Source organism: Herpailurus yagouaroundi, unplaced genomic scaffold (genome assembly GCF_014898765.1).
Source record: "Herpailurus yagouaroundi ecotype Mexico unplaced genomic scaffold, PumYag 28, whole genome shotgun sequence".
Taxonomy (NCBI): Eukaryota; Metazoa; Chordata; class Mammalia; order Carnivora; family Felidae; genus Herpailurus; species Herpailurus yagouaroundi.
Window position 1 is genome coordinate 167,051,902 of NW_024412376.1, and position 23,804 is coordinate 167,075,705.

At 42.1% G+C, this 23,804-nt stretch overlaps 1 protein-coding gene across 11 annotated transcripts in view; it reads right to left on the bottom strand.

The window, feature by feature from the left end:
• The window catches only part of ADD1 (adducin 1), a 54,260-nt gene that overhangs the window by 17,338 nt on the left and 13,118 nt on the right, over positions 1 to 23,804 (bottom strand). For all 11 annotated transcript variants that reach the window (XM_040489091.1, XM_040489103.1, XM_040489106.1 and 8 more), the window contains exons 3-9: positions 23,539 to 23,701; positions 15,708 to 15,859; positions 7,483 to 7,563; positions 7,093 to 7,242; positions 4,989 to 5,132; positions 4,507 to 4,605; positions 3,609 to 3,785 (exon numbers count right to left, since the gene is read on the bottom strand). In XM_040489091.1, the coding sequence (XP_040345025.1) occupies positions 3,609 to 3,785; positions 4,507 to 4,605; positions 4,989 to 5,132; positions 7,093 to 7,242; positions 7,483 to 7,563; positions 15,708 to 15,859; positions 23,539 to 23,701 (966 nt within the window). The remainder of the gene's footprint in view (positions 1 to 3,608; positions 3,786 to 4,506; positions 4,606 to 4,988; positions 5,133 to 7,092; positions 7,243 to 7,482; positions 7,564 to 15,707; positions 15,860 to 23,538; positions 23,702 to 23,804) is intronic.

Here is a 23,804-nt window from a genome sequence, read left to right on the forward strand (position 1 = left end):
TGGCAGACAGACTCTATGGTGCCCCCCCCTCCCCCCCGCTCCATGGTCCCCACCTGCTGTAACACCCTCCCTCCTGGAGCGTGGGCAGGACCTGACTTGCTTCTAACCCATGGAATTTGGCAAAGGTGATGCAGGATGTACTACATAGGAGGCTGGCACCCATCTTGAGTCTTTTGTCCATTGCTAGCTCTAAAGAAGCGAGCCGCCATGACTCCTACAGCAGTAAGAAAAATGAATTCTATCCACAGAATTCTGTCTGGAACTCAGAAGTGGGTTCTGCCCCACTGAGCCTTCTGATGGGAACCAATCCCGGCCACCACCTTGTGAGACCCTAGGCCAAGGACCTGGCTCAGTTTGCTCCTGACTCGCCGTTTCACGTCTGTACCGAGTCACTCACGGCACCTTCACTATAAAGGACAGGAGAATAAGGGCTGTCACATTAGAGGGGCCCCGGCCTGTGTCCTGCTTGCTGAGGTGCTTTAGAATCATTCACGTTTCTCCCAATTCAGGAATTCTCTCCCTTCTGGATGCTTCTCTTCTTTGGGAGACCACTGGCATACCAACATCCCTTTACTACATTAAAAACGGGGTGGTGACAATTCTGAAACACAGTCCTCAGTGGTTGTTTTCCCACCACGATCCTCAAGAAGATCGGTAAATGTCTACCCTGCAATTTTTCCACTGATGAGCATGCTTTGTTGAGGAATAATAAAAGATAATGGCTCCACTGTAAAAAGGCTATCTTCAGAAAAATAAAGTTCTTGTTAACTCAAGTTTCCTCTCGCTGAGGGAGCCAAGACTCCTGAGTAGTCTCCATGATGGAAGGATAAACCACCAGAACTTTGCAAAATTTTATCCTCAGAGGGTATGGTTTTATTCTTTAATCTTCCCCTTTAAATGCTGTCAAGCCAAAACTAGAGGCAATACTAGGACCTCACATCTACTGTATGGCTTATAGATACACATATGGATTCCTTCCTTCTTTGAAAAGCTAGAATTAGATCTTCATGTTTGGGAAGCAATCAGCAGTTCTTCCGTGTACGTTAAAATAGTTCTTACAGTATGAGAATCTTCAACTATTGTCTACCCTACTCAATTACTGGCAAACATACATGGTTAGTCAGAATGCTAAGTTAAGGGGCACCTGGATGGCTCAGTCAGTTAAGCATTCGACTCTTGGTTTCGGCTCAGGTCACAATCTCATGGTTTTGTGGGTCTGAGCCCCACACTGGGCTCTGTGCTAACAGCACGGAGCCTGATTGGTATTTCTCTCTCTCTCTCTCTCTCTCTCTCTCTCTCTCTCTCTCTCTCTCGTTCTCTGCCCCTTCCCTGCTCATGCTCTCTCTCAAAAATAAATAAATAAACATTAAAAAAAAAAAGAATGCTAAGTTAAAACATGGACCGTAATGATAATTATTATTTCTTACAAACTACACAGCCTTCTAATATCAAAATGACAATAACAACCTGTGCACATCAGGGACACTGAATACCAACACCCCTGCAATGAGCACTTCACTTATTCATCTTTTGTCCTCTCTCTCCCTCCTCTATCACATTAAGAGTTATTGCCTGATTTTGATTTCTCTCTCTCCACCTTCTAGGATGCGCTGAGGACACAAGACATGGTGGGCTGGTATTCTCGATTCTTGGTCCTCTCTTCTGATTGCTACCTGACTTCCAAGTAAAGAGCAGTGAAACCAGAGCAACGGTCAGGAGGAAAGAAGAGAGGTTGTAAGACAGGGTGCCCCAGCACTCCTTGCCTCGTGGGGCCCCTTGGGGGTATCTGCCTCCCAGTACTGACACCTGGGACACCACTGGCCCCTGCCACCTAACTCCAGCTGCTTCTTCCATGTTCTTAGTGCGCCTCACTCCTCCCCCTGCTTCCCGAGACCAGTCCTGGCCCATGCCCTGTGTCTCTGCCTCCACAGCTCTCCTTGTGCTCTGTCAGGACCCAAATCACAGATGCACAGCCACATGTGGGATCTGTTTGTCCACCTCCCTGGGTAGGTCATGAACTCCTTGTGTCCTGTTAATGGCTCCTGGCACAACAGTAGATGGTCAGTAAATGCAATCCCCCTGTACAGGGCAAATGAATTCAGAAGTTATAGAAGATTCTGCTTTCTGTGTTCACTCCCCCCTGACTAATCAAATCCAGCCCCTGAGGACACTTAGCACCCCTGAATCAGATCCATGAATTCTTTGTGTTCCAACATCTTCAAGAAAGTTGAGCTTCCCGCCTTCCAAAGCCACCCCTCCCCTGTGTGACCTGGTCCAATAGTCGGGACTCTTTCCTGCTAGGCTAAAATGCACCCCGCTGGCCCTGGAGATGCTATCTAGGGTGCCCAGCATGGCCACAGCAACACATGGGGACTCCAGCCCTTCCGGAGGCTTCTCAATCCCACACTCCTGGGACAGGTCCTTGTGTCTATACCACCTGAGGTCATGCGGAAAGATGATGGACTCTCCCGAATTCCATCTAAACAGCGTGACACCACAGCAGGCACAGAGCCCAACATCTCTGTGAGACAGAGTCCTACGTCTTATAACACCTTGACCTAAATATTTAAAGAACCTGCTCACACCAGACAAGTGCCTGGAAGGCATGTCCCCACCCCCTACACCTACTGTAGTGTCTTCAGTCACGCACACACCTTCCTTCTCCCAACTCGGCCTACCACAATTTTACCTACTCTCCAAGATCACTTCCAAGTGCCATCCACATCAAGTTTTCTCCCTGATGCTTGCAAATGGATGAGATCCCTCACTGAACCCTCTAACACAGACCACATCCTGCTGGTAACATCAGAACATCCTTATTATGCTTAATACACCGCGTCCAGCTTCTGTGTTGTGCTAGGCTCCGTGTCCCTGCAATTTGGAGGAAGGGGTCTCCCCAACACAGTAAATCAGCAGCAAATGTCTGTGAAACATAATAATCAGGCCCCACGTAGCTAGAACTTACATTAAAACAAAAGACAAAGCACATGGCTAGCAGATGTAGAAGGCACCCCCAGATGGCTTGCTTGTGGGAGGATGGGCACCGAGCTGGCTGCTACTCTAGGAGCAAGTTACCCAGCAGCCTACTTCCTTTATTTTTAAGTTATTTTCATTTTTATTTTTGAGAGAGAGAAAGAACATGAGTGGGGGGAGGGACTGAGAGAGAGAGAGAGAGAGAGAGAGAGAGAGAGAATCCTAAGTGGGCTCTACACTGTCAGCAGAGAGCCCAACTCAGCGCTCAAACTCACGAACCAGGAGATCATGACCTGAGCTGACATCAAGAGTCGGACACTCAACCGACTGAACCACCAGGCACCCCAACCCAGGAGCCTACTTCAGAGCAGGGCATTCTCTGTGCTCTTGTCCCCACATAGTCCAAGTGTGATTACCTTTAAACAACAAAAGAAGATAAGAAACCCTCACTTCTGTATTTTGCCATGATTTAGCTTAGAAGTTATATTGCCCGGTGCTTCTTCATGATTTTTGAGGGTGAAGGCGCTCAGATACTGCATGAAGAGAGTTTCACGCCATTTCACTTGCTATAAAAACACGAACGCTTCTGCTTTCAGAACAAAAGCTTTACCGTCAGGTGGTAGCAACATTCTTACCAGATTATCGAGCATCCGCATCAGAGCTTCGAACTCCTGCTCACCAATCTGCCACTTGGGAGGTGAGCTGGTACCCTCCCCTGCCGGGGACCCTGGGGAACGGGGCTTGGCTTTGTACTTGCCAGGATCCAGGAGGACTAAGTTGTCTGGCCCTCCTGCACTGGCCAGAGTCCGAACCTTTTCCAAAACAAGCAAACAGTAGTTTTAGTTCGTTACTGAGGGCAGAAGGATCAGACGACTACAAGAGATGACTGAAACAGAAATGTACGTTTCAAAAGAAACCAAGTCATCAGAGTGTAAGAATAAAACATGGAGGATGGACAGCAACAGACTATTCACACACAAGGTTATTTTCAGAAGCTCGTCTTTAGCATGACAAAGATACTGAGCACTCATGCTTGGAGGAGAAATGGGGAAGCAGAGCACCTTTGAAGACCGTATGAGGAGCCTGGGGACTGCAGTACTGCATTGAATGTAAGTCAAGGTAACATGCAGAGTGCAGACTTGGGGTTGAGCAGACCTGGCTCAGCGGCGCTCACAGACACGGGCCAGGGGCAAGGCTCTGCCTCCCTGCACGTGCTTTTTCACAAACAGTGCTGTGAGGGGCAAGTGAAAGAACATGTAATAACATCTAGGAACCGCCCGATGCCGGGTGCTCCGTAATGGTGGCGACTGACGTATTTGAGCAATAGAAAACTAGAAATGAAAGCCCAGTAATCATTTGTAAGTTTCAGCCAGTGAAATGGCATTTGCTCTGGTCGATTTCCAAATCCATGAGCTCATCTTTGGCAAAGAGATTACACAAAGACTCATTCCTACAAAACAAGTACCAAAACTCTATGAAAACGCTGCAAACACCCAGATAAGCTGCAGACCGAACAGAGTGGCCACCACCCACCTGGATCTCACACGCGACCACAAGGTTGTGGATGTAGTAGAAAGCCTCCTCAACGCTCTCTCCGACGGATACGAGCCCGTGGTTCCGCAGAATAAGAACCTGAAAAAGAAACATGAAAGCCCTAAGGAATGAGGCAAGAAGACTGACACTTTAACTTTTTCTTCTTCCCTCTATAATTTAAAGACCACAGGGGTGCCTGGGTGGCGCAGTCGGTTAAGCGTCCGACTTCAGCCAGGTCACGATCTCGCGGTCCGTGAGTTCGAGCCCCGCGTCTGGCTCTGGGCTGATGGCTCAGAGCCTGGAGCCTGTTTCCGATTCTGTGTCTCCCTCTCTCTCTGCCCCTCCCCCGTTCATGCTCTGTCTCTCTCTGTCCCAAAAAAAATAAATAAATAAATAAATAAATAAATAAATAAATAAACGTTGAAAAAATTTAAAAAAAAAATTAAATAAAAAAATAAAGACCACATTAGATGCCCACTGACCTTGCTTTTAGGCCCCAGATTTTTCTGAATTAATACTTTTTCCTCCTCATCAACCAGAATCCCATGATAATCATGATAAGCTACTTCTCCAAGGGAAAGTGCCTCCGGGGAGATCGGCAAGAGGCCACATTTCATCGCAGAGACCTAGAGAACACGCAGTCACCATGAATGAAGGGAAATCAAGGGTCACACATTGATGACATGGCACATGCTTTCCTCAAAGAAATAAACAGGGGGACAGATTTTATTTTGTTACCTTCTGAGAAATAAATGAACCTATGAACTTAGGATGAACTTTAACTTCTGGGGCTTGCTAGTGATGTGCACTTAAAACTCCTAATGCCAAGCGAGCTCAGGTTTCAGGGTAAGATGACCCTGGCCCTAACGCAAGGACCGACCATCGCTTCCCCTGAATGAATCGGGACACTGCAAAGAGACATTCTGATACACTTTTCATCTCAGGTCGTAGGTGAACCAAAACCAGAAATTTACATAAAAGCAAATTTCTGAAGTTTAGGATAATTATGCTGTAAAATTTCTATTTAAGTAGAAAAAACCTTAAGCATTCATATAGCCCTTCAGTTTCCTTAAATTTCCCAAACTGACTTCAGAATGTGCTAATTTTGAAGGTTTTCTACCAAGATGAAAGAACAGTTTCCAAAGATTCAAATAGTGTTTAGAGGTGGGCGCAACAATGCCACATACAAGTTCACCTAAAAAGACACCACAATAAAAAAGGCGATACAGCATTAAATTCCTTTCACAGCCTTCTTGTAAGAAGAATTTCCTTACCAAGTGAAGTGATTTGGTAAGTTTTAAAACATATCACATGGTAAACTGTTTGGAACCATATTCTCAAAGGGACCTCAAATAGTTCCTTAAAATGCATGTGGTTGGGAGTGCATGCATCTTTTTACAAAAAAAAACTTCAGAAAAGGATAGATCTAACGAAACTCTTCTGTTCACATCTAGAACCACATGTTCAAAGTAAAATAAACTAGACAGGTCTAACATGCATCAAAACAATCCAATATGCGTGACATTAAAACATCATATAATTCCACATTACTGAATCCATGTGTGGTACAAATAAGCCCACAAAGTCATTAAAGAATAAAATGGCTTGGGGCGCCTGGGTGGCGCAGTCGGTTAAGCGTCCGACTTCAGCCAGGTCACGATCTCGCGGTCCGTGAGTTCGAGCCCCGCGTCAGGCTCTGGGCTGATGGCTCAGAGCCTGGAGCCTGTTTCCGATTCTGTGTCTCCCTCTCTCTCTGCCCCTCCCCCGTTCATGCTCTGTCTCTCTCTGTCCCAAAAATAAATAAACGTTGAAAAAAAAATTAAAAAAAAAAAAAAAGAATAAAATGGCTGATAAAAAGCCAATTCTAGATAGTTGTAGTATTTCACTGTCACATGACCGTCCCAAATACCGGAATGGGCATTTTCATACTGGGAAGTCTGGGCTGTCAGCACCAGAAAGGCCAGGGCTCGGTGACTGGGCAGGGGCAGGCTTTGGGAAAGTTCTAGGCTCGGAGGCCAGTCTCCTAACAGCCTACAATGTCTGTGCCTTCCTCTTGCAACAGCCATTCCTCCTCTCCTCTCACGACCCAGCCCTGCTCTTGCTGGCTCCAGACAGAACATCTAGGGGTTTCCAGGCCTCAACCTCTCGCTGTCTCACCTGGCTCCTCCCCACATCCCATCAGTGGGCTCAGGTCTCCTGCCTCCAGCTGATCCTTTCTGAGTCCACAGCCTCCTCCTGCGGCCTGCCTGAGCCCCTCCCTCCCACCCCTCTTCTCCAACAAGGTGTCTCTGCAGTCTTCACTTACACTGAAATCTGACCTCACCCTCAATACACTATGATTTGCTAACTGTCAAGTCTATCGGACACTTGCGCTCACACAGGTTTTCCAAAACTGGATAGTATACGGACCCCTTAGAAAAAGAAAAAAATTCTTTTAAGAAAGTCAAACTTAGGAAAAAACCTTCTTCACTCCAACAAAATTAGGTTTATTGACTTGCCTCAAAAGAGGGCAGCTGTGAGTAAACGTGGCGTGCCTTTCACTAAACAGCTTTCAAATGTAAGCTGCCACCAGGGCAACGCACTCACCGCGGCCCCTGCTGGCGTGTGAATATGGACCACACACTTCACATCCGGCCTTGCAGCATAAATTGCAGAATGTAATGTAAAGCCGGCCTGATTTACTCCCAGATTAGTGCTCCCGCGATCTACCACATCTCCTTGAAAATTGATTTTAACCTGAAAATAAGCAAATCAAAATTTTCAATGTCAAGAGGATTTCAAATTACCCTTACTAGGTATTATTTAAACCAAAGTTTAAAGTGTGTATAACTAGTTCTAAAGTTTTTCTGAGTTAGTCACACAAAACATAAACTTCGTCCCCTTTCTTGGGTTTTATATGTCCCGTAGAGTTAGGTGTTTCATCATCTAATATGACCTAAACACACATAACGCCCAAGAAGAAAAGGATATTCTTACCAAACTGGACGCGGTCACTTCACTGTAGAGAAGTCCAAAGGGAACGATGAGGAAATGTTCCTGCTCAGAGCTCACTCTGGTCTGTAAGGAAAATTACCGAAAGGAATTACTCACACAGACTCACTCTGGTCTGTAAGGAAAATTAGCTCAAAAATACAATTGGAATGATCTGCATCTCTTTCCACCCACAAACACACAGGCTTGTGTGCATTCAGTGAGCTACACAGGAAAGCACATTAAGTACAGCATCTGTCACGAAGCTATGAGGTACCGGAAGCTTTGTATCATTACGCTGTAGTAATTTATCAGGTGCATGAAGTGCATCTTGGTCACACTCATGACAATTAACTTTATAGGGAAAACACCTGGTGGCTACCAAACCAGCATCACAGGCCAGAAGGTGGCATCCCGGAGGCATATACTAGTGAAAGCCAAAACTTTCTGGTCCTCAAAACCTGCAGGATAATGAACGATCATAAAAATCACAAACAACAGAGACCTCCTCCTTACCGCTGATGAAGGATTTCAGAAAGTCTCTACACATGATCGTGCCCCTTCCTCCACTGCTTTCTGTCCACAATTCGTTCAACGTGTACCTGCGCTAGATACTAGTGACAACAGGAAAAAAAGAGTCCTGCCCATTTTTAGGATGATTCTGGGAGAACTCAAACGATTCCCCAAAGCCATTCGGTTGGGACGCACTCACTGCTGGTCTAAGAACGGCAATGAGAGCCAGGCAGGCAGAGCGCGGCATCTGTGGGAAAGGACTTAGGGTGTTCAGTACAACTTCCTAACCAGCACAGTGACTTCCATAGTGGTCCAAACAGATGCACACCCGGGGCCTGCCGGGGCAGGTGTACTGAGGCAGGGGGGCGCCCACCACATCCTCACTGGGCCTCACTTCTTCATTCAGCAAACAGCCACCCACGGGGGCGGGGACCGAGCCAGAAGTGAAGCAAGAAAGACCTGATCATCAAAACGTCCTTACTCACACGGCAGAAATTTGTCTTCCTGAATTTCTCTTCACTCTTCCTAGCGTGCAACACAGAACAAACCCAGTCCCCTATTTGTACAATTTAGCTCTCAGATACAGGGAAACTACCCTCCTCCTCCTGTCACTTTCATGCTAAACTCACCTGATTCCCTCAGGATGACATCATGCGGAGCCACAATCAGGTAAGACCTTAGTTAAGATCTCAGCTCTGCCAAGTATGGTCTGTGCTGCTCTGGGGACCCTGCTCTCCTGGCCTCCTTGTCCATAAATAGGGGATGATAAGGGCTGGTACTCACAATAAATAATCAGTACATGGCATCTCCCCACGATTACTATTACTAGCGGTAACAGGATCAACGGCAGTAAATCATGACCACGAATGAGCCTATTCTATATCCACCTCCATGATACCCACTCTCTTTAAATCCCCATTACCCTAGTCCCTGCTCTCTTTGCGTTTCAAAAATGCACACGTGATTTCCATTCTTCCCGAAAATATTTTCCCATTAATGGTGAGTTCACTAGGCTTATATCTAAAGTCGGTTCTTGTACTTTAAAAAGCATGCACCTTTTTAACTGTCTACAACAAAACCACACAATTCCCCCAATTTCCAAGTTGGGCCAAAACAAAAAACATAGAGCAGACTATTACTTTGTGTATTTACTACTGGTTGGAATGAAAAATAAGGAAAAGTTAAATGTCAGATATTTTTACTTACATTAAAAGTTCTCTCTTGCAACATCATATAGAGTATTTAGAAGGCACATGAGTACAAAAGGCACTTAAGTACAAAAAAATCAAACACCCATGTATCTTTCAACAAACTTCAGAACAGAGGACGTGTAGTATCCTGGAAGCCCCGTGTCCCTTCCCCCAACTCCCAAAAGTAACCACTAACTTGAATTATGTGTTAAGCATCTTCTTCCTTTTCTTTACAGTTTTATCTTATATATATTTATCCCTCAGCAGTATACTGTTTCATTTTTATCTGTTTATGAACTTCAACTAATTGGAATCATACTGTATTTTCTTTGCAGTGACATTTTTTTTCCTCAACAGTATTTTTGAGATTCCTCCAGACAATGACAGACATGCCTATCATGTGTTCACTTCCATTGCTGTAGAGTGTCCACTGATGAGTATACGATTTATGTATCCATTCTTCTGTCAATGGCCATGATTCCCATTTTGCTACTAAAAACGCTGTGAACATTCTTGCACCTGCCTCCTAGCATACATGGTCAAATTTCTCCAGAGCGACACCGAATTACCTTCAGAGAGCCTAATTAAATAGACACTCCTGCCAGTAATGTGCTTCTACTATTATCTTCTTTAAAAATTAAAATCTAATGTCTGTGATATGGTATTCCATTGTGGTTTTAATTTATAATTTCCTGGTTAGTAATGAGTTCAGCAACTTTTCATATTTTTATGAGCCATCTTATTTCCCCTTCTGTGCAATTCCTTTCTTGTCTTTTGGTCACAAAATGACCATACTGGTTTGTCCTTTTCATACTCATAGTTCTTTATCTTTTCTAGATACTAATTGTTTGTTAGTTACCTGTAAGGCAAAATCTTCCAGGTGTAGGTTTTCTTTTTTCACACTCTGATTTTTGTCCCAAGTTTATTTATTTTTTTGTAGTAATCTGTACCCCCCAACATGGGGTCTGAGCTCACAACCCCAAGATCAAGAGTCACATGCTCTTTCAACTGAGCCAGCCAGGCACCCCTATTTTTACTCTCTTTATGGCATCTTTTAATAAGAAATTTGTTCATTTTAAAGTAGTCAAATTGACCCATCTTTTCTTTTATAATAGGTGCTTTTGTGTCTTAAGACCTCTTTCCTTAGGTCAGAAGTTAAAGGTCAATGGCGCGCCTGGGTGGCTCTGTCAGTTAAGTGTCCAACCTTGGCTCAGGTCATGAACTCACGGTTGGTGAGTTCAAGCCCCGCATCGGGCTCTATGCTGACAGCTCAGAGCCTGGAACCTGCTTCAGATTCTGTGTTTCCCTCTCTCTCTGTTCCTCCCCTGCTCGCACTCTCTCTCTCTCTGTCAAAAGTAAATAAAGATTTTAAAAAATTAAAAAATAAATAATTAAGAAGTTAAAGGTCAATGATTTTTGCCTATATTGATCCCAAATTTTTTTTTTTTTTTTTTTTTTTAGTATTTATTTATTTTTGAGACAGAGCGTGGGTGGGGGAGGAGCAGAGAGAGAGGGAGACACAGAATCTGAAGCAGGCTCCAGACTCCAAGCTGTCGGCACAGAGCCTGACACGGGGCTCAAACTCGTGGACTGCGAGATCATGACCTGAGCACAAGTCAGACTCTCAACCAACTAACTGAGCCACCCAGGCACCCCCATTCTAAAATTTTTAAAGTGTTACCTCTCACATTTAATTCTGAATTCATTGGAATTCCTTTGTGGGTATAAATATATAAGGTGGGAATCCAATGCAACTTTCCAATTTCAATTTTTCACTCCAACTGTGCCAGCACCAATTACTGCCTAGTGCACTCTAGTGCTCTGCAACGCAGACTCTTTTGTGCCTCTGATTTCAATAAATGAGATCCAGCTCTGGGCTCGGTTCTGTCCCACTGGTCTGTCTCTTCCTTCGCCCAAAACACACTATTTTAATTAGTATCACTTTTACAAATTCAGTTAATAGGAAAAAACTCTCACTTAGTTCATCTTAGCCATTCTTGGACTTCGTCTTCCCTATAAACTTTACAAGCATACTATCAGGTTCCACATTAAAAAACTATTACATACCATTTTTTAATGACTTCTTGTTTCCTAGTCTCTATGGCATAATTCATAGTTATAAACAGTATACATTTTATATTCCCTCTTTTGTAATAACTATTTTTCATTTTTTCCACATGGTCTATATACATACTTTTCATAGTATGTAACATTCCCTCACACTGATGTTGAATAACTGGGGCATTTTCCACCTACCATTGGATATTCAGACTCAAACTTTATTATTATATATAATGCTATCACTTTTTCTTCTTTGACATATTTCATTAACATGTATTTCCAAGAGTGAGCCTAATAAATCTACATATTTTAATGGAAAAAGCTTAAAATATGATTTTCTGAGTCTGAAGCAAAAAAAGGAAAAAGTGCTGGGACACCTGGGTAGCTTAGTCAGTTAAGCATCTCTGACTTCGGCTCAGGTCATGATCTTGTGGTTCATGAGTTCAAGCCCTACATTGGGCTCTGTGCTGACAGCTCAGAGCCTGGAGCCTGCTTCAGATTCTGTGTCTCCCTCTCTCTGCCCCTCCCCTTGCTTGCATTTGGTCTCTCTCTCTCTCTCAAAAACAAACATTAATTTAAAAAAAAAAAAAAAAGAAAGAAAAGATGCTAAATACAGATGTAAAGTGAAAAAAGAGTGAAGGATATTTCCACGTAAGTTTGTTTTTGTTTTTTTTAAGTAGGCTTCACACCCAGCACAGAGCCCAATGCAGGGCTTGAACTCAGGACCCAGAGATCAAGACCAGAGCTGAGATCAAGAATCCGACACGGGGCACCTGGGTGGCTCAGTCAGTTGAGCGTCTGACTCTTGATTTTGGCTCAGATCAGGATCTCACGGCTCATGAGTTCAAGCCCCACTGCCAGCGCAGAGTCCGCTTGGGATTCTCTGTCTCTCTCCCCTCCCCTGACTCGTGCTCTCAAAAATAAATATTAAAAAAAAAAAAAAAAGTCTAACACTTAACTGGCTGAGCCACCCAGGTGCCCCTCCAAGTAAGGTTTCTGGTGTCTAAGAGACTGGCGTTACCCTCACTGAGATTGACTACTCATGTCACAAATTTTAAGGTCACTCACTGAAAACCAAATACACCCAACTCAGTATCTCTGGCAAAGATCCATATCATGTCCCAGAAGCACAGTGTACTGGTCACAAGGTGGGCTCAGACCACCACCTGAGGTTTAGCATTCCCTGGAGTCCACATGGAGCTGAACCCAGCACTCCACTGTCACCAGAGGCATTTAGGGATGGAAAGGCCCCAGCTATTGACACCCCCCAAAGCTTCTCTAAACCTAATGCGATCTTAAGACAGAGATCTAATTCAGACAATCATCTCCAATCTCCTAATGCCTGCCAGCACTCTAAATCCCTTCAGCAGAAAATCCCTATGGTCCTCTTTCCCAGAAAGGTCACCATGACCTGTTCGCACTTTCTGGTTGCACTGATAAATATCGTTAGTATTTCTTTGCTGTTAAGTGTTTATACGGTAACATTTAGATTATAATACAAAAAATGTATACCACAAGTAGTTAAAATAAACAAAAATAAAACTTTTTCCCTCAAAGATTCTCTAGCTCACAAGATACAGGAAATATTTTGGTGCTTAAAAATCTTTTTTACTCAGTATTAAGGGCCACACAGATCATCTACAGAATAGTAAACATTTAACTAATGTTTTAATTCTGCCAAGTCCTGAATAAAGGGCAGGGGGAGCAATTTCGGCAATTTAAACTTATTTAAATAGCATTGATACCAGGACTACTGGTAAACAGCATTTTAAACACCCCCCCAAAATGTGAAGGTATTATTAAAGCCAAGGATTACATTTCCTATTACAGCTGTAACATTTTCATGGAACTAATTCTTAGCCAACCACTGAGCATTAAATCTCCGCACAGAGCACTTGGTCGGGCATAATCAGCCTCAGGTGCCAGCAATTTCCATGCAGGCACTAGAAACAGAACTGGCACTTCTGGCAGCTGAAGGGGACCTTCTGACCAAACACCAAAAGGCACCACGGAGTTCCTGTTTGATGTTTTTACTGAGGCCAGATTTCGGTCTGGGGGATTTCACCCTAGGGTTCACTGTATGCCTATTGTACGCCCAGCACGGCTCCTGGTCTTGGGGACACAACAGGAAACACAACAGAGGCACCCTTCACAGAGTCAGTGTTCCCACGAGTGGAGACGGATGACAAAAGGCAAAAGTCAAGTATGGATGATGGGAACTGCTTCGGGGGAAATAAAGCAGGGGCACTAGGGTGGAGGCAGCGTCCTACAGGCACGACAGTGTGCATACAACAGGCACGACAGTGTGGATACAACAGGGCCAGGTCTGCGTTTTGAAAAGCGAACTTTAAGGGCAACAGGGGGAAGAGATGGAGGGGAGAGTAACTCGGTATCTCTGGAAAGATCCACATCACATGCCACAAGCACAGTGCACTGGTCACAAAGGTGGGTTCCAGACCGCCACCCTGGAGTCCACGCTGGAACTGAGCCCAGCACCACTTACAAGTCCACATGTGCACACCACCTACACGTGTGCTGGGTATAGAGAAAAGGATAAAACAATTTAAACAGCTGTTAACACCAGTTGCCTGAAGAAGGTAAGAGTATCAGCAGGATTACAACTTCCTCTTTAGACATCCCTGTGAAGTGCACTTATTACTATTGGTAGGCACTGTACTAAAAATTTGAAATATTCAACAAAGGAAAATAAATGAAGAAACAGACTGGAACAGTTTAAGAGTCAAGGAAAGATTATCTCTTTGGAAAAGCAAAGAAAAAAATAGAAGGCTGATGGTGCATTAGGAATCTAAGAAGGCAACAGAGATGAAATTCCAACTGGGAAACAAAGTTTGGCTGCAGGTAGGAAGGAGGTGTGCTCAGGAGCACAGAATGGGTGCAAACATCAGTCAGGCGTCCCCCTTTTCTCTGTGACACACTGTGGTCATTTGATAAGAGAAAAGAGGCCAGGGGCGCCTGGGTGGCTCAATCGGTTGAGTGTCCGACTTCGGCTCGGGTCATGATCTCACAGCTCATGAGTTCGAGCCCCGCGTCAGGCTCTGTGCTGACAGCTCGGAGCCTGGAGCCTGCTTCGGATTCTGTGTCTCCCTCTCTCTCTGCCCCTAACCCACTCGCATCCTGCCTCTGTCTCTCTCAAAAATTATAAATAAACATTAAAAAAAAATTTTTTTTTAAAAAGAAAAGAGGTCAGGAGTTCCAAAGACAGTAGTAGAGAGAGTAGTGAGAGAGTAGTGAGTGAGCTCCTAAGTGAGACGTCCTACGGTGCCAGGCAGTGTCATGGGTCTGTAACCTACAGAGAAGGCCTGTGGGCCCTGTTGAGACTCTCTGCAGCAGGATTAGCTGTTTGGGTGCAGGAGGGAGAGGACAGCATTGGCAAAGAGTGTTACCGAAATGATGTAGCACCAGGAAATCCAAGCTGAACCAAAGAGGGAGTGAATGTGGGCCAGTGGACAGGGATGCAGGAAGGAAGATCCACAGAGGCAGGACTTGTCACATTCACTGATATAACCCCAGACTTAGAACAAGGCTTGTACTGAATAAATATTTACAAGAGACACGCAATAAATATTTACTGCAAAATCAACTGAAGAAAACAGAAGTCCTGATCATGTTGAAAAATAGCTAAAACTGGAGTAGCTGAAGAAATAAATAACCAAGAGAAATAGAAGGCTTTGGTCAGAGTAGGAAAAAAATACCTTCATTCTTAGGTTTTTAGGCATATAAAGAATTTTGGGAACTGCCTATACATAGCTCCTCCTTATCCATGGGAGAGACGTTCCAAGACCCTCACGGATGCCTGAAACTGTGGACAGCAGACAATACTAAACTCTACATACACTGTTTTTTCCTACACTTACATACCTACGATAAAGTTTAATTTATAAATTAGGCACAGTAAGAGGTTCACAACACAACTAATAATAAACTAGAACAAGTGTAACATACGCTGTAATGAAAGTTGCAAGAATGTGGTCTCCCTCGCTCTCTCAAAATGTCTTCCTGTCCTGTACTCACCCTTCTTGCAATGATGACAGATGATGAAGTGCCAACACGTGGACACCAAGTGAGGTGAGTGATGCGGGAGGTGATGCAGCATGAGGCTGCTGCTGACCTGACGATACGCCAGGAGGATCACCTGCTTCTGGGCTGGTTGACTACAGTAACGGAGACCGTGGAAAGCAAAACCCTATGTAATGGAGGACCACTGCACTTTGGTAAACAGTTATTAGATTAGCATGCAAGAAAGGAGTTTTAAAGAACTACTATTCTCATAATTTTTAATTCAAAGTGGGTAATTCTCAGATTATAATACTCTGCAATCAGGAATCAGAAAGAAAGTGTTCTAAGATTTACTTCAGTCGACCCTCCTCTTCTCCTAAATGGGAAGCAGTGATGTCAGACACATAACATTCCATTTACCACTCAGTTACTACCCCACTTAATACTCACTGTGATGTGATTGTAGATAAGCTGAGACCATCCAAACAGATCTGCCAGTCGGTAAAATGCTGCCAACTTACACCGCAATAATTTCTCCCCTTTGTCATAGGCGATTGAATCAGACCCTCTCAGATCATTCACAGGAGTCACCATACCAAGACCTGAAATAGAAGATAAACAAACTCAAAGACTTACTATTCCTTATCAAATATAAAGCAAATAATAAAAATCCCGAGACATGAATCTTCCACACAAGGCTACAAGTCAGTCTTGAAAACTTCAAAGACTATTTCATAAAGATCATGTTCCCCAACATTAATACAGCTAAGTTAGAAATCAAGAACAAAATGGGAGCAAAGTTTATGGGATACAGTCAAGCAATTCTTAGCAGGAAATTTACAGTAGAAAACATATATATTAGAAAAGAAGAAAGTTTTTTTTTAAATGATCTAGTTTCACCTTAGTAAAAAAAGTAAAATCCAAAAACAAGAAGAGAAAATTAGTAATAAAGAAAAAAGGAGATATCAAACAGAAAAATAGAGGAAAACTGATTTAATCGTGAGAAGATTAAAAATAAACTGATGAAATAAAAGAAAATGAAAAATGTAATGAAATAAAATAAAATACACCTCTAGGGAGACTCCAAAAAAAACACAGTGGAGGTAGAAATTACACTATGAAGCAGTAGAGAAGGGACATAACTACATATCCTACAGACATTAAAATGATAATAACAGGATAATACGAACAACTAATTATATCAGCATATGTTTTAACTTACATGAAAAAGACAGAATCCTTGAAACACACAAGCTATCAAAAGCTCACTCCAGAAGAAACAGACATCCTGAACACCCTTGTTTCCATTAAGCTGAATTTGCAGTTAAAAACATTTCCATAAACGAAACTCCAGGCCCAGATGACATCACCATGAATTCTACCACACATTTAAGTCAAAATAATACCAATTCTATACAAACTCTTCTCAAAAATTCTACACAAACCCTTCCAGAAAACTTTCCAATTCATTCTATCAGGCCCAGCATTATCTTGATACCAAAACCATACAAAGATATTCTGTTACATGACATTATAAGAAAAAACAGACCAGTATCTCTCATGACCACAGACTAAAATTACTTAACAAACTTTGAGCAAATAATCCAGCAATAAATACAAAGAATAGGGGCACCTGGGTGGCTGAGTCAGTTAAGCATCCAACTTCAGCTCAGGTCATGATCTCATGGTTCGTGAGTTCGAGCCCCATGTCAGGCTCTGTGCTGACAGCTCAGAGCCTGGAGTCTGCTTCCGATTCTGTGTCTCCCTCTCTCTGCCCCTCCCTCACTCATGCTCTATCTCTCAAAAATAAACATTTTTTAAAAATTCAAAGAATAATACATCATGAGGGGGATTATCTCAGCCACACACGATTGGTTCAGCATTCAAAAACCAATCAATATAATTCACTATACTGAAGAAGAAAAAGTATGGAATCATTTTAATAGATACAGAAAAAGCAGTTCATAAAATTCATCACCCAAAACTCTCCGCAGATTGGTAATAGAAGGTACTGTCTTCAACTTAATAAGGGACAGTTACAAAAATCCACCGCTAACATCAAACATAATGATGAAAGACTGAATGTTTTTCTCCCAAGGCCAGGAACTACGTAAGGATGTATACTCTGGCATTCTTATTGAATACTATACTAGGTAGGGATCCTAACTAACACAATAAGACAAGAAAAAGGAAAGAAAACAAAGACATACACACTGGAAAGGAAGGAAAAAAAGTATTTGCACGACTCATTACATGTTGCTAGATTTGAATCTTGTTAATCATAAACTATCTTAAGCATACAGAACAATACCAAAAACCACCTATCATCTTGATTTAACATAGGTCAATCATCTACTTTAGATCTTTAATTCTTTTTTTTTAAGTTTTATTTATTTTAGTAATCTCTACGCCAAGCGTCAGGCTCGAGGCTCAAACTCATTACCCTGAGATCAGAGTTGCATACTCTTCCAACTGAGCCAGCCAGGTACCCCCTAGATCTTCAATTCTTAAAAATTGTTTTTCAGAAGATTTTCAGAAGATGGTAGCAGTGACGGGACAGTTTTTGAGTCTTACTAAATCTCTATTCCAACCCTCCACAAAAAAATTAACTACAGCAACTAAGATATCAAAGCCAAAAACCTAAGAATGATATCTACAACAACACTAGGTAATAAGGTAGACTCACAAAACTGAAAATATAATTGGGCAGGGTTGACAAAGACAACAGTGTATATCAGCCCACATGTAGGAGGAAGCAGAAGGAACCATGGACCGTTGGTTGAACCTAAGACCCTCAAAAGAACCATCAGGAACTCACTACAAAGCTCAGAGGGCCAATTTGAGAACAGCAGCTAGAACCAAGAGGAGTTCTGCACACTTAAATCCTTAAAAATTCTCCAAACTAACCATTTAAAATTGTCTTTTAGGACAAGGCCTCACACTAAGAAATATATGGTAATTCGAACCCAAACTGACTAGCACAGAACTATAAAGAAAACAGAAGAGTCCAGATAAAAGCAAGGAAGGGAAACAGGACCCAACTTCATTCAACAAACTGCCATATTTTTTTACCACTTTGAGAAAAAACAGAAGAGGGAGCTCTAGAGCCATGACATTAGAAAAGCCTGCCTAAACCAGGAATCTCCAAGAAAACCAAGTTTCGTGTAAAAGTGAACAAAAACATACCATGATCAAATACCACCCAAAAATTATTTTAAGAAAGAAGCGCAGAATCACATCCCTACAGATAAGGAAATCACACAAGAAAGATATGTATGCAAAACAGACGAAAACGATAACCTACTGCTTCATAAACAGTAAAGAAAGGTAAAGAAAAGTATTAATAATAGAAGATATGAAAAAACGTTTAATTACAAAAATTCACGAAGGAACATAAAAGGAATCAGAACATAAAAGGAATTAGATATAAATGAAAAAATAATTTTAAAAATAAATACTAAGCTAGGGGGCACCTGGCTGATTCAGGTGGTATAGCATGCAACTTTTGATCCTGGGGTTGTTAAGTTTGAGCCTGATGATGCTGGGTGTAAACATTATTTAAAAATAAAATCTAGAGGAGCCTGGGTGGCTCAGTCAGTTAAACGTCTGACTTGATTTTGCTTCAGGTCATGATCTTGCAGTTTGTGAGTTTGAGCCCCATTGTCGGGCTCTGCGCTGACGGTGCAGAGCCTAGTTGGGATTCTCTCTCTCCCTCTCTCTCTGCCCCTTACCCACACTCGCTTGCTCTCTCAAATATAAATAAATTTTTTAGATTAATTAATTAAAAAATAAGATAGTGCTTGCTTTGGCAAGCACATATACTAAAATTTAAAAATAAAATAAAACAAAATCTTCTAAATAAATACATACGCACTAAACTAAAAGAGAAAAGAACATGAAATGGAAAATTTTTTTAAATCATAAAGAAATGAAGCAATAAAAAGGATTTGAGAACAAGCAACAGTGAAAGACAAAGAAACTCCAACATGCATATAACAGGAATCCCCGAAGTAGGAAACAACAGGAAACAGAATAAATACTGCTAAAAAACAAACTATTGATAAAATACAAAAGATCTGGAAGAGCGCATCATCTGAGAAAATTAAGCCACAATGACCAACAACACTAAGACATATTCTGATAAAACTGATGGACTCTATAAAGAAAAAAGTACTTTGAACATCCAGGAAAAGAGACCAAGTCACTTATATGGAAGAGTATCTTCAATTTTAATAGCAATGCTTTGGGACAGAAAAAAATTATCTCTTTAAGATACACATAGAAAATGTGAGTCTAGTGTTTTACACCCTAACAAACCAAACTCAATTAATATTGATATACAGAGACGACAGCAGGCAAGAACTCAGAGAGTATTGTTTCCACAAGTCTTTTCTGAGAACTCTACTACAGAAGGCACTTCAGACAACCACAACGACTGAGGGATACACGGATACAAAGGTTGGTGGTGAGAATTAATATATATTTATTATGTATTAATTATAACACTAAATGAACATTATAAGAGGGAGATCATAACGTGTAATGGTTACATACTCTGACAACACAGACTATTTTAAATCATGAAGAGAATAGACTGTTGGTAGAGTATGGTTACTTTGTGTGATATATGGGGAAACAAATGAGTAATTACATAATATTCTGGTTTTGTTATTCCTGGTTGTCCTTAAAGGCCAGAATTCTTGTTGTGGAAGAAAGGAGAATAAATGTTAGATAGAAAAGGTCCAGTAAAAACCCCTTAGCCCTGAATTTTGATTGGAATTAAGAGTATAATTCCAATATACTTAAAATTCCTATATGCCATATAATTCACAAGATAATATATATTTCCTAGTTCTGCCCACTAAAGAGGCCTAGAAAAGAATAACTAATCCATTAGCAAAGAGCATCCCTAGTACCTAATTTCCATTTCCCACAAAAAGACATAAAGATTTCTTAGCAATATGGCTGATTCCAGACCTGGGGCAGGAAATGTACTAGGGAAACCTGGAACGTTTCCTCATGGGGGATGGCTTGGAAACTGTCAAAGCACTAGGCTCAGAAGTCAACCTGGAGGGACTTCCACTGATCAAAGATGGGACAATGTTAGCATCACAACAGGTAACTGTAACATTTTGAAACACATTAAATATATTTAAATCTATGAATTCAAAATAATACTAAAAAATAATTGGTCATCTAGAACGATAGGAAACTAACTTCTTATTTTGAAAAGGGCTCTAGACCACACTGGGTAACCAAACACAGTTGTTGAAGGGAAGCTCCTTTTTTGCGTGCATGCCTGATGGTCAGTAGATCACAGCCAGGAAAGTGCTCTGTTACATCTGAAACCCCGACCCAGAAACAGATCATTTACAAGCAGTTCAGCAAGAGGCTCCCCTTGAACATGAAATGAGTGATGGGGAAGGGCGTGGCCCCTTTCCAGCCATGCCCCATTTACCAGGGAAGTTTCTCTTGATAGAAATATTTTAACTAATGAATATAAAGGAAGGAATGATAGAATTAAAACATCACCATCTTGGAATCTTTATTAAATTAATAGATCTATTTATTGAGCATCAGTGGCTGTTAACGCAAAAAAGAAACAACCAGACTACGTGCCTACTCCTGATAGAACACAGTACTACCTACAAAGTAGGCTTTGCCAAAAAACTGAATCCAAACACACTCAAGCATCTAGATCCAACTACCAACTTACTGTAAATACAGAAAACAAAAAAACATGTTAGCAGCACCATGGAGATGGAATCAGCAAAATTCAGCCAAAAAACTCTACAGGTCCACAAACCCATTTTCTTTAAATGTAAGGAGAAAAGGGGCGACTGAGTGACTCAGTAGGTTGAGTGTCCAACTTCGGCTCAGGTCATGATCTCACAGTTCTTGAGTTCAAGCCCCCACATTGGGCTCTGTGCTGACAGCTTGGAGCCTGGAGCCTGGTTCAGATTCTGTATCTCTCTGTCTCTCTCTGTCCCTCCCCTGCTCACACTCTGTCTCCCTCTCTCTCTCAAAAATAAACATTAAAAAAAAATTTTTTTTAACAGACAAAAACCAAACCAAAATATTTAGGGATGACCATTTGATTGACGAAACCATGAAGAAAAACCAAGGCAGTGGTTACAAGCCAAAATGGAGGTTCTGGGGTGACCAGCTGTACTCAGTACAATTCTTTTTTTTTTTTTTTTTTTAAATTTTTTTTTCAACGTTTATTTATTTTTGGGACAGAGAGAGACGAGCATGAACGGGGGAGGGGCAGAGAGAGAGGGAGACACAGAATCGGAAACAGGCTCCAGGCTCTGAGCCATCAGCCCAGAGCCCGACGCGGGGCTCGAACTCACGGACCGCGAGATTGTGACCTGGCTGAAGTCGGACGCTTAACCGACTGCGCCACCCAGGCACCCCTGTACTCAGTACAATTCTTGATCTCAGGGTTGTGAGTTCGAACCCCACGTTGGATAGAGAGATTACTTAAAAGTAAAATCTTTTAGGGGCGCCTGGGTGGCTCAGTCGGTTGAGTGTCCAACATTTGATTTTGGCTCAGGTCATGATCTTGTGGTTTGTGAGTTTGAGCCCCTCGTCAAGCTCCACGCTGACAGGGCAGAGCCTGCTTGGGATTCTCTCTCCCTCTCTCTCTGCCCCTCCTCCCCCGCCTCAAAATAAATAAATTAACATAAATAAATAAATAAATAAATAATTCTTAAAAGATTGTGGGTTCCTTCTGAGAGGATGATAGGAAACAGGCCAAGTGATCAATAACGTTTTATTATTAACCTGGGTAGGAGTTATAAAAGTATTCACCTTAAAATCCTTTATAAGTTATAGATCATTTATTCTATGCTATTTCTATATATTTTACAACAAAGGCTGTAATGATTTGTTTTTCAATTTGTGTTTTTAAGAAACATATCATTAGATATAATTGAAACTAATTAGCTTTCTTCCTTTCTTTTCATGGTGTGGCATTACTGAAATAAAATTTCCTTTTCTCTGACTAGAAGACAATATGCAAGTAAGTAAATACATTACACCACCCTTTTATTACCTAATCTGTATCAGACAGCACAGGATTCCATTAAAAATCCATGTGAAGACAAGAAAAACCGACTACCGTTTGACTTCAGGGTAAAAGTTTGAGTTAGTGAATTAAATGTTATTTTCATCACTCTCTGGACATTAATGGATGCATCACTCTGGTGGGTGTCAGTCAACTTCTAAGAATACTATGGAACTGACAGGCAAACTGCAAACACCAGGTGACCTAACAGAAACCACTGTCTTACGTTGGCCCATCAGAAGCTAACTATCCAGGGGCACCTGGGTGTCTCAGTCAGTTAAGCATGCGACTTCGGCTCAGGTCATGATCTCATCAAGTCCCAAGTCGGGCTCCGTCTGACAGCTCAGAGCCTGAAGACTGCTTCAGATTCTGTGTCTCCCTCACTCTCTGCACCTCCCCTGCTCACGCTCTGTCTCTGTCTCTCAAAAATGAATAAACGTTAGGGAAAAAAAATTAAAAAAAAAAAAAGAATCTGACTATCCAATTAGAACCGGCAGACACTGGTCCAGAGAAGTACACAGTAGGTCAGTACACAGTACTCAAGCTGCCCTAGGTTCACCCCGTCATGTGAACGTTTACAAATTCAACAGCGATGGCAAAGCCCCTCCACCTTTGCACAGCTACCCGTTCTTTGCTCACATTCACCCATCCAACAATCTCCCCCTGGCTTTCTTTCGGAATTTCTCTGTTTCTCGCCCATTTACAAGCAGCAATAAGGAACGGTGGATAAGAAATGTTTGCCTGAATGAAGTTCAGGCAAAATTGATGTGTGCAATGCTTCACAAGCATTGTTTCTGATTAATTTTAGTTCACAAAAGGTGTGAGAAGCCACCTAAAATGTCATCTGCCTGAGAAATAACAGTTAATGGCTCATAAAAAAGGAGGCCTCTACACTCAAGACATTTTCAGACTTACAGACTATTTTTTTACTGTAACTAAAATATTAATTTTCAAAAATCTCAATTCTATGTATTACACTGTATACTGATCTATTTCACGTAAAAATCTGTCAGTAATTTTTTTTTTTAAGTAGGCTTCCTACCCAGCGTGGAGCCCAAAGTGGGAATTGAACTCACGACCCTGAGATCAAGACTTGAGCTGAGATCGAGAGTCGGATGCTTAACTGACTGAGCCATGCAGGCGCCCCAAAACTGTCAGAAAATTTAACCTACAAAACAACAGAACATATATGCAGAGTCAGGAGCTACTCACTCATGTTTAAGGCAGCCATCCCTCCTTGCGGAGCTGCAGGGTAGACATTCGGTACATTCGTGGTCATAAAATCTGCAATCTGCTGTAATGCCAACAGGCCTGTGGGATTCTTCCCCTTCTTAAATTGTTCCTGTATCATTGATTCCAACTCTTCGCAGAAAGCCTAATTAGAAGCAAATTACAACAGTGAGACACTATTTCTTTTCTGTTCCTTGGGAAGGCACAGGTAACTATCACATAGACCCGTTTGTTTGTTTTCATCCCGT